The sequence below is a fragment of the Acomys minous genome, assembly GCF_964271855.1.
Source record: "Acomys minous genome assembly, chromosome: 2".
Classification (NCBI taxonomy): domain Eukaryota; kingdom Metazoa; phylum Chordata; class Mammalia; order Rodentia; family Muridae; genus Acomys; species Acomys minous.
The window spans coordinates 15,787,301-15,797,866 of record NC_140484.1 but is presented as its reverse complement, the minus strand read 5'-3'; the positions used below and the strand labels follow the sequence as shown (position 1 = coordinate 15,797,866).

General features: G+C 52.0%; 1 protein-coding gene across 3 annotated transcripts; it reads left to right on the top strand.

The window, feature by feature from the left end:
• Positions 1-44: 44 nt before the first annotated feature.
• Positions 45-8,898, top strand: SFXN3 (sideroflexin 3). Of its 3 annotated transcripts, XM_084757962.1 has the most exons (12): positions 45-272; positions 1,076-1,236; positions 1,489-1,652; positions 2,128-2,298; positions 2,618-2,716; positions 3,025-3,100; positions 3,298-3,383; positions 4,510-4,637; positions 5,048-5,097; positions 6,431-6,480; positions 7,031-7,078; positions 7,257-8,898. In XM_084757962.1, the coding sequence occupies exons 3-12, from the start codon at positions 1,492-1,494 to the stop codon at positions 7,351-7,353; spliced, it is 966 nt and encodes a 321-aa protein (XP_084614088.1). In that variant the 5' UTR covers positions 45-272; positions 1,076-1,236; positions 1,489-1,491; the 3' UTR covers positions 7,354-8,898. The 3 variants fall into 3 exon arrangements, with proteins under 3 accessions (XP_084614088.1, XP_084614087.1, XP_084614089.1); XM_084757961.1 differs by lacking the exon at positions 1,076-1,236 and having other exon boundaries at positions 59-272; XM_084757963.1 differs by lacking the exons at positions 45-272; positions 1,076-1,236 and adding an exon at positions 281-389.
• The last annotated feature ends 1,668 nt before the right edge of the window (positions 8,899-10,566 follow it).

The window sequence follows — 10,566 nt, the reverse complement described above, 5'->3', positions numbered from 1 at the left end:
GGTTGGGAAGGCTGCCAGAACTGCTTCCCACGACTAGGTCGGGTTTGGTCTCAACGGCCTGGTCTGGGGGAGTCACTCCATATGATAGTCACTGCCCCGAAACTCTGCCAAAAGGGGGTTGGGGTGGGTTGGGCTAAAGAGCTTAGGGAGCCCCCGCCCTTCCCTGCTGTTTAGCGTCACGCGTGACGTCCGGCTGATGGCTAGGAGGAAAGCAGAGTGCAGTGAGGAAGGCGGGTCTGAGAGCTGCTAGAGCCTGAAAAACCCCGGAAAGCGTGAGTGCTTGCTACCTCTGGAATTAGCACCGTGTAGGGCGAGGGCTTGGGGTCTGAGGAGGAGGCTCGCCTTGAAAGGCGCGCGCTCTCTCGCGCGCGGAGATTCTATATTGAGAGGTTTGTTAGGATCTGTAGGACACAAGGAGGGGTTGGTTGGGTGAGGCTGTGTGTGGGCAAACTTTTAAATGTCTGCAGCTGGTAGATGTGTGTGTGTGTGTGTGTGTGTGTGTGTGTGTGTGTGTGTGTAACGGTATTCTGGCTGGTTGGCTAGTGTATACAGTGTGGATTTAATCTGTTTGTGTGCCGGGGCGGGAGTGCCTGTCTTTGTGTATGAGTCTGCGAGAATTGGGTGGGAGTGGTGTCTTCTGTGAGGGAGGAAGTGGGGTTGGAAGGGTTTAGTCACTCTGCAGGATTTTTGTCTAGCACAACCAGATGATTGCTCCCGGCATTCCTTTTTGTGCTGGGTGGAGGCGCATCCACCCAATCTTGCCCTTTCCTGAGGTAGACAGGGTCAGAGAGACTTGGATGCGGGTCTGTGCAGCCCTATTCAACTAGGGGAACCAGGGACAGCCCCGGGGAATTGTGCAGGAGTTGAAGCAAATGGGTTTGAAGGGGGATGTGTGCATCCTCATGTACTCACAAATGGCTGCCATCTGAGTGCTCTGTTAAAGATCAGGTACCTGTCAGCCCTCAGGTGGCTAATGACCCTGGTCTCCTCCAATCAGGGGCTTGAGTGTGGGATGTCTTTTGTCATTTTCCCAAACAACGTTGGAAGTCTTTTTTTTTTTTTTTTTTAAATCTAGGTCTTGGAGCAGCTGAGCCCTGAAGCTGAAATGGGCTTGTGTGTGTGTTATCCATATTCTACGCTCCTACAGCGGGAGCTCAAGATAGCTGCCCTGGGTTTAGCTACTGCTGGTGAATCAACCACATACATGCAACCCTCAGCGTGCAAAGTCTGCACCAGGTCACAGCATGAGGAAAGCTATATATTCACAGTTCTGGTCTCCCCTCCCCCTCCTCAGTGGCCGTAGGTGCCTGGTTAACACATGTCCTAGGAAACGACTCCTCCCCCCACCCTTGCTTACAGGACCTGGAGTCACCTTGAGGCTCCTGCAAGGACTGGTCATAGTTTCTAGGACCAGGGCAGAGCCACCAACGTTCCCCCCGCCCCCAAGTGAGGTCCTTGGACCTGATTCCTATTCTTGCTGCCTTGCAGAAGATGGGTGACTTGCCCTTAAATATCAACATCCGGGAGCCTCGATGGGACCAAAGCACATTCTTAGGCAGAGCCCGGCACTTCTTCACGGTTACCGATCCTCGAAATCTGCTGCTGTCTGGGGAACAGCTGGAAGCTTCCCGCAACATTGTACAGAATTACAGGTGAAACAACCCCCCCCCCCCCCCGCCATCTCAAATCCCACGACTGCACTGCAGCACTTTAGTGGAAAGGATTTGAGGATGTTTGGGTTAAGGAAGACAGCCCTGCTGTTCATAGATCTTCTGTAATGACCATTCGGGGAGGGGGGGGGCTGTCTACTCTGCAAGGACAACGGGGTAGGGGAGGGGGGCAAAGGAAAGACTCACACAGATAGAAAGGCAATTCAGTCATTTCAAACCCATTGAAAAACCACCATCACTGTGACGACCCTGGAGAAAAAGAGGGGCCACCAAGGATGTAGAAATAGGAGAGCATACGGGAGAGAGTATGAGAAGCTTTGACCTCTCCAAGGGACAGAGAGAGCCTTTACTCAAGTTCCTGGTCCTTTGCCCAGAGTTCCCTGAGGCAAGCAGCAGAGACAGGAAGGGCAGGTCTGACCCCTACAACAGCTCGCTGGTTCCTTGCCAATTCCTACAGGGCTGGTGTGGCAACCCCAGGCCTCACGGAGGACCAGCTGTGGAGAGCCAAGTATGTGTATGACTCAGCATTCCATCCAGACACAGGGGAGAAGGTGGTCTTGATTGGCCGCATGTCAGCCCAGGTGCCCATGAATATGACCATTACTGGCTGCATGCTTACCTTCTACAGGTAAATCTCACATCCTGTCCCCTTCCTGAGTGTTATGCCCCATAGCGTGGCTGGATGGTAAGAAGTCTCCCTTCTGCACTCTTTTGGGTAAAGGACAATGGGAAATTTTGTGGTAGTTCTTTCCTCTTCTCAGAAGCCAGCTTCCATTTGTTTACACAAATGTCCGCAAGGGCAACGAGGCCATGTTTGGGGGTGGAGGGAATCGCTTAAGTCCCACTTGAGGAGTTAAGGGACTTTGAGGGTTTTAATATTGGGGAATTCAAGGGTGGGGAAATACTGCAGAGGGACAAATGTAAGCAGTCTGTCTTTGTACCCTCAGGAAGACCCCGACCGTGGTGTTCTGGCAGTGGGTGAACCAGTCCTTCAACGCTATTGTGAATTACTCCAATCGCAGTGGAGATGCTCCCATCACTGTGCGGTGAGAGCACCCCCCTTCTCCAGATGCTCCTGGTCCTTGTGGACCCCTATACTAGGGGCTCAGCTCTCCTTTCAACTGCAGGTTCACCTACCACCTGAGGACACTCAGTCCTTTGTAGCTTTGGGGATCCACTCCCCTTTTAAAGAAAGATGGGGGGGGGCTTTCACATAAACTTACACTGGGGCAAGGGAGGGTTGTAAATGAGGCTACCGTCTGCTGCCACCTGCATGGGAAACATGGAATGTCCCTAAAGGAAATGCATGCTAGATTCTTCATCTCTCCCTGTGACCTGGCCTTTTCCTCCGCAGGCAGTTGGGAACAGCCTATGTAAGTGCCACCACCGGAGCCGTGGCCACTGCTCTTGGACTCAAGTCTCTCACCAAGGTAAAGTCTCTTTACCACTCCTTTACTCTTCCTCCTCCTCCTCCTCCTCCTCCTCCTCCTCTTCTTCTTCTTCTTCTTCTTCTTCTTCTTCTTCTTCCCTGTTACCCTCTCAAGAGGCTCCCCATATCCACCCTGAGTTCCCCCACCTACCCACCCATGGTCCTCAGAGCCACTGACCACCGCCTTTCCTCCCCCAGCACCTACCCCCTCTAGTCGGCCGGTTTGTGCCCTTTGCAGCTGTGGCTGCTGCCAACTGCATCAACATTCCCTTGATGAGGCAGAGGTGAGTGGCCCTGGCTCCTGGCACAGGGATGTCCAGAGCACACGTGGCGTGCCCTCTACTGCTGCAGACCAGCCAGGCATAGGGATAGCCCTTTCCATCACTGATGAGAGCTGCTGGGCCCTGGCTTATGCTGACCCTGTGTTCGAGAACAGTCAGGTCCCGCTGTATGAGAACTTGCCCCGGAGGTGTGGCCAGACTGAAGGGTGCAGGCAGACACAGGGTTTTGTAGGGGCCATTTTACTGGGAACTTGCTGATGGGGCTGTGGTGTTGGGCAGCAGCAACATCGTATCCCTAGGCCTTAAGTGAGAAGAGGTGGTGTAGATGAAAGTCAGGATGGAGGTGACTTTCAATTAACCAAAATGTACCCTTATATGTCTTATGCCACCATCAAGAAAATCACATTTCTGGCAGTAGTGGCACCAGTGTGTTGGTCATAAAGTTCCATATGCCTTTTTGTTAGTTTTAAGATAGGGTTTCTTTTTTTTTTTTCTTTTTTCTTTTTGGCTCTCTGTGTAGTCTTGGCTGTCCTGGACTCACTTTGTAGACCAGGCTGGCCTGCTGGCCTCGATCTCACAGGGATCCGCCTGCTTCTGCCTCCCGAGTGCTGGGTTTAAAGGTGTGCACCACCACGCCCAGCTTGAGATAAGGTTTCTTTGTGTAGTCCTGGAACTTAATATGTAGACCAGGCTGGCCTTGAACTCACAGATATCTGCCTGCCTTTGCCTTCTGAGTGCTGGGATTAAATACTTGGCTCACGCAGCATCACTAATAGTTTTGCTTGTTTATACTAATGTGGCATGCTGTGTGGAGAAAACCCACTTGGGCTACTCAGGGGCATTTACGGTCATTATAATTCAAGGCAGCTATTCCTGTCATGCCGGATCCCAATACCCTGGGAATTACCCTACACTGTGGCTCTTTTCCAAACTTATCTTCTTTAACCCACACTGAATGACCCCAAAAACGTACCCCTGGACCCCTGTGCCCTGGTTGGGCAGGGCACCTCTCTCTGGGATCCACCCTACACCCTGGGAGCCGCTCTGAACCAGTCTTTGAGTGGGGAAGGTAAAGGCTCTTGTGAAATCTGCTGCCTATAATCTGAGCCCGGCCCCTTTCTCTCCTTAGGGAGCTGCAGGTGGGCATCCCAGTGACGGATGAGGCAGGCCACAGGCTTGGCCACTCTGTGACTGCTGCCAAGCAGGGAATCTTCCAGGTGGTGATATCAAGAATTGGCATGGCGATTCCTGCCATGGGTGAGGCAGGGGCGGAGCCCAGGAGGCTTGGGTGAGGTGTGGGCGGGGCCCAGGAGGCTTGGGTGAGGCGGGGGCGGAGCCCAGGAGGCTTGGGTGAGGCGGGGGCGGGGCCCAGGAGGCTTGGGTGAGGAGGGGCGGAGCCCAGGAGGCTTGGGTTAGGCTGGGGCGGAGCCCAGGAGGCTTGGGTGAGGTGTGGGCGGAGCCCAGGAGGCTTGGGTGAGGCGGGGACGGGGCCCACGAGGCTTGGGTGAGGCGGGGGCGGGGGCGGAGCCCAGGAGGCTTGGGCAGAAGAGGGGTTGAGGTTCTCAGGGGGCTTTGGGGAAGAATGGGAAGAGTTGGGAGGGAGATCTCCTCTCAGGCTCCCAAGAGTTCACACCACTAACTCTCCGCCTGCGCTGCTCTCCCCTCAGCCATCCCTCCGGTGATCATGAACACTCTGGAGAAGAAAGACTTCCTGAAGGTAAACAACTCACCTTTGACCTATCCCTTGCCCCAGAAGGGGTGATGTGGAGGAGGAATTACCCATCCCCAATCCTCTCTCCAGCCTGGCCTGCGTCTGAAGACTTGTCACTCCTCCCTGCCTCCACACCTTCATTCATTCATGAAAAAAGACTGGGCTCCAGGGAGGGAGAAGACAGAAGGAAGGGAAATGGAGTCCGTTCTGAGGAAACTATTAGATAAAGTCCAGAGGTCTCCGACATAGGCAAGGATGACTGCCATTGGCATGCTTGACAGCGTGCCCATAACGTCACTCAGTGTCCCCCACCAGCAGGTGCTCATACATATTCATACAAACCAGCCAGGGAAGCAAAGCTCAGGGAATGCAGGCTCCAGCTCATTCATCAAATCATGTATTCACAAATCAGTATTAAGCACGGACTGTGCGCCAGACATGCTAAACAGAACGGAGATGGCTGTGGACCCTGTCCCCAGGAGGCTTACAGTCTAGTACAGAAACCAACAAACAAAGGAGCAAACCATGCGGCTTGATGAAACCTGGTAGTGGTGGCGCACACCTTTAATCCAGCACTCGGGAGGCAGAGGCAGGTGGATCCCTGTGAGTTCCAGGCCAGCCTGCTCTACAGAGGGAGATCCAGGCAAGCCGTACCAGAGCTACACAGTGAGACCTTTTCTCCAAAACAAAAAAAGCAAACAAACAAAAACCGAGACAGGATGAAACAAACAAACCAAACAAACATATGTCATCGTAAGTTATCAAATGTGCTTTGTAGGAAATCAATGGGGCAGTGTAGTTGTGACTATCTGGGAAGCAGTTTAGGCAAGAAGAGGCCTTGGAAGACCTGAAGAATAAGATGAGTCAGGCAAAGAGTGTCCAAGGTAAAGAGAACAGCTAGTGCAAAGGCCCTGAGGCAGGGATAGGCTCACACATTTGAAGAACAGCACAGTGGTTGCTGTGGCTGAAGTGAACAGAGAAGGGTGTGGGGAGGAACGAGTGTATGCCACTATTAGGACAAGAAGTGAGTGGAGACTCCAGGGAGGTTTCCTGAAGAAAGTAGCCCCTGGGGGGGGGGGGGGAATGAGATAAGTGAAAGATGGCCAGAGAGCATCATGGGAACCAATTCCGTGAGGCAGCAGGTTTGGCTGCGTTGGGAGGTTGCCATATGCAGGTCCCAAGCCTGTCTGTCTGTCACTGGCTGGGGAGAAGCACCCAGGTGTCCAAGGGCTCAGAGGTGGGCTGATGGGCTAGGACCATGGTGGAGGATGCTGGATAGAGGTTAGGACAATCATAGCACATGCCATCCTGTCTATGTTGTCTCTCTGTCTCCCCACAGCGCCGGCCCTGGCTGGGGGCGCCCCTGCAGGTGGGGCTGGTAGGCTTCTGGTAAGTGTGCATTGGGCTTGCTGGGGACATGTGGGACAGCCTTTATCATTTTGGGTGTGGGTGGACACTTACTACCTTTGGAATGGTTACATACAGTGCTCGGTACCATATCCAGTTGCTATGGATACTCAGTGCACAATACACTGTGTGTGTGTGTGTGTGTGTGTGTGTGTGTGTGTGTGTGTGTGTTGGGGAGTTCTAGGGATTCTTGCCTTTGAAAGGTAGCAGTTTAGTTGAGGGGCCCAGCCTTCATTCAGCAGAGGAAGCCATACAAATAAACTCTTTGGTACAATCCAGGAGTTCCAACTCATTTTATTCCTGGTTCTGCCACTTTCTGACAAGGCTTGGGAGGCTATTTCCTCAGCCAGAATCTAGTACCAGGACTGAGTTTAACGTCCCTGAATGGTCCTTTGGCTCCGTTTTCCAACCTTTATGTCTGGGATAGAGCTCACAAAAACTTTCACTCCTGGAGCTATTTCCATGAGATGGGGTATAGGGAGGGAAGATTCAGGCCAGTTTCACAGACCTTTCCTGTGCTCTTCTTCCCTAGCCTGGTGTTTGCCACACCCCTGTGCTGCGCTCTGTTCCCTCAGAGAAGGTGAGTGACGTCCCTGGACTGGACCAGAATTTCTGCACAGGACTCCGCATCTCAGGCCCCTAGTGTGTTTCCCAGGGAGGCTGGGAGCTGGGGGAATGAGGTGCAGGGAAGCTGAGCCCCTGGCTCTGAGATGCTGAGCCCAGGGTACGCTCATCCAGCCTGTGCTGTTCTCTTGTAGCTCCATACATGTGACCAGGTTGGAGCCGGAGCTGAGAGCCCAGATCCAAGCACAAAACCCCAGCGTCGATGTGGTTTACTACAACAAGGGGCTTTGAGGGGAGTCGGCCTCTGTCCCTTTCCTTGCCTCCTAAGGCTGCTTCTTTGGTGCCCCCCTTGCAATGCTACCACTTGTTTATCTTCCGGGTACTGGGCAGGGGGCTTCATGTGGGGAGCAGCCAGTGAGACCAGCAACCCCTTAGACTGGGAGAGGCACCCCTGTAAGCCTCTTCTCTCCCCTCTGGTTTCAAAGAGCAAGTCACAAAACCCATCTCTCCCGTGCTTGTGTGTGTGTGTGTGTGTGTGTGTGTGTGTGTGTGTGCAGACATGCATATTGCAACACACACAACTGTTTATATGTTTGGTCCTGGAAGCTAAGAGCAGAAATGCTGTTCTAGGATGTACTCATTCTCCTGCCCACCTAACTGCAAACCAGATTGAGGTGAGACTTCTTTCCCTAAACTGTTCCTCTGGCCAAGTTATTTCTCATAGCACCATATCCTTCTGGACTCAAGATAAAGCCCAGGAGCCCAGAACACAGACTGAAGGGCATCAGCAGGCCAAACAGAGTGTAACCTTTCCGGTTTTGAACACCTGGCTCTAAAAGCTGGTTCAAGACCTGGGCTGGCAGAGGAAGTGATGCTGGGATCAGGGAGGCAGGAGGCTCATGCTTGCTCCGCCCCACATCCTAGAATGGCTTTGGCCCTCTCTTCTAGTGGAAAAAGGGATGCCAGTAGCCTGTGCTGCCCTCCACCCTGCAATGTGGGTGCTTTTAGGGATTGTCTTAGGCATTCTTGGTCTGTTCTGATGACTCATGGTCATGACTCAGACAGAAATGCCACAATTCCAATTTCTTCCCCAATCACAAAGCCACACAGACAGAAGAGCAAGCATTCCCCCTTTCAGGAACTGCCACCACCCGGACCCACTCATTAGGGGGGGACCGGTGTGGGAATGGTGCTCAAACACAGGCCTCCAGCGTACAATCTCGAGACAGGCAATTCTGTGATTATTAACCCTTTTTAGGCACACCCCCCACCTCAGCTCCTTCCTTTCCATCTTCCACACTGTCTCTGGACGAACCCAGGGCTTCATGTATGATAGGCAAGGGCTCTGCCACTGAGCTACATCTGCAGCCCCCTTCCTTCCTTTTTTTTTTTTTTTTTTTTTTTTGGTTTGTTTTTGTTTTCCAGATAGGGTTTCTCCGTGTAGCCCTGGCTGTCCTGGAACTCAGAGATCTGATTGACTCTACCTGCTGAGTACTGGGACTAAAGGCATGTGCCACCACCACCAGCAGCTCTTCTTTATTGAGACATAGGCCTGCTGTCCTTCTGCCCTTAATTTCAAGTAGAGGAAGGACCCAGGCCTCAATAGCTGGACCAAATGGAAGATGGGTTTAGGAATGGCGTGGGCGGTAGTGACTCCAGGACATAGAATGAGATTTCCACTCTGAATCCCATGACTTCTTGCTAACAGGTGAATGGGGTGGATGGAGAGTCCTCAGTGATGTCCACTGAGGCCACTTTCCTGCTCTCACTAACCTCCTCCCCCTCCAGTGACAACAGCTGTCATGTCATGGTGTCAATAAACTGCAATCCTGTCTAGCTCTTGGTCTTCACCTGTTCATGTCCCAAGTGTCTAGGTAAGTGACTGGTAGATTCTCCTCCCTTCAGCGCCCCCCAACCCTTCCCTGCTGTCTGTGGGGAATCTCCTCTCCCAGCAGAGGGCTCTCTGAGCTCCCACAGCGGGGCCTCTGGTTAGCGCCTGTTCCCTTGGAAGATGGAGGAAGCTCCCCTTCATTTCTTTCTTCACTCGGAGCACTGATCACACATATATTACCCAAGCTCTTGGCTCTTTGGTTTCTTTGAAGAATCTGGCGTGGGGGAGGTGACTGCTGTCTCTAGGAGACCTTTAGAGAGGGGAGAGGAGGCCAACAATTTCCATGTTCCACCAGGGTGGCGCTAGGGAACCAGCACATCCCCTGTCTTTGCCAGTTCACCATGGAAACTAGCCTGGTTAGGATTCCTTCCTACCAGAACACACAACTTTCAGTAGTAAGTTCTTTTTTGTTATTGTTTGGTCCCAGGAAATCAGACTTGGTGGAAAGTGCCTTTACCCACTGAGCCATCTCACTGGCCTCCTTACCACATTTATAACATTTTCATGCCCTGGAGAAGACGAGGTAGGAAATGTGTGCCTGTATATAGCCGGTGAGAGCCATCAGCTTTTTTTTTTCCTGGAGTCTTAGTTTTGTTACATACAAGGAAATAAACATGAATAAACCTACAAAACTCCATAGCCCAATCCCTGCGAGAAAACAGCCCCTGTGTCCTCTCTTCAGCTTTTATTGGGTGAAATCTTCATGGCTCGATGGTTGCGCAGTAAGTGAAGCTGGCTGCTTCGTCTTGGGATTAGCAACAGTTTACTTGTGTGGGAAGAATGCTGACACCAGCTTTTGTTCCCGAGTCCTTCTGTGTGGTGCCAGGCTCAATGAAGCCAACTGCTCAAAGTCGTTCATCTTTTGTTCTTCGAAACCTGCGGGAAAGGCATATTATGCCTTTCTTAGAAAAGACATACTTAGCCGGGCGTGGTGGCGCACGCCTTTAATCCCAGCACTCGGGAGGCAGAGGCAGGTGGATCGCTGTGAGTTCGAGGCCAGCCTGGTCTACAAAGTGAGTCCAGGATGGCCCAGGCTACACAGAGAAACCCTGTCTCGAAAAACCAAAAAAAAAAAAAAAAAAAAAGAAAGAAAAAAGAAAGAAAAAAAAGAAAAGAAAAGACATACTTTTAGAGACATTAAGAAAAGTGCACATAAGTGGTCATGGTGTGGCATGCCTGTGAGCCCAGCATTTGGGAGGCTGAGGCAGGAGGATAAGGATTCCCCACTACTTCTCAAGACACTGTGTAGCCCTAGCTGGCATGAAACCAGGCTGATCTCAAACTCACAGAGATCTATTTGCCTCTGCTTCCTCTAGTGCTGGGTTTTAAAGGTATCCATCTCCTTACCTGGCTAGGACTGAGAATTAAAGGTCATCCTCAACTGTAAGACAAGTTTGAGGCCGTCCTGGGTTACATGAGACCCTGTTTCAAATATCACACAAACAAAAATAGCAACAAGATGCTGCGCATTAATCTCAGCACTTGGGAGGCAGTAGCAGGCAGATCTCTAAGTTCAAGGCCATCCTGGTCTACAGAGCAAGTTCCAGTGCAGCTGGGGCTACAGAAACCTGTTAACAAAGATCAAGGAGGAAAGACAACAAGAAAAACAACAC

Coding starts and splice junctions, on each gene's coding strand:
- SFXN3 (XM_084757962.1), top strand. CDS start 1,492: ATGGGTGACTTGCCCTTAAATATCAACATCCGGGAGCCTCGATGGGAC. Junction 2,299..2,617: donor TGCATGCTTACCTTCTACAG/GTAAATCTCACA, acceptor TTGTACCCTCAG/GAAGACCCCGACCGTGGTGT. Junction 3,101..3,297: donor GACTCAAGTCTCTCACCAAG/GTAAAGTCTCTT, acceptor TTCCTCCCCCAG/CACCTACCCCCTCTAGTCGG.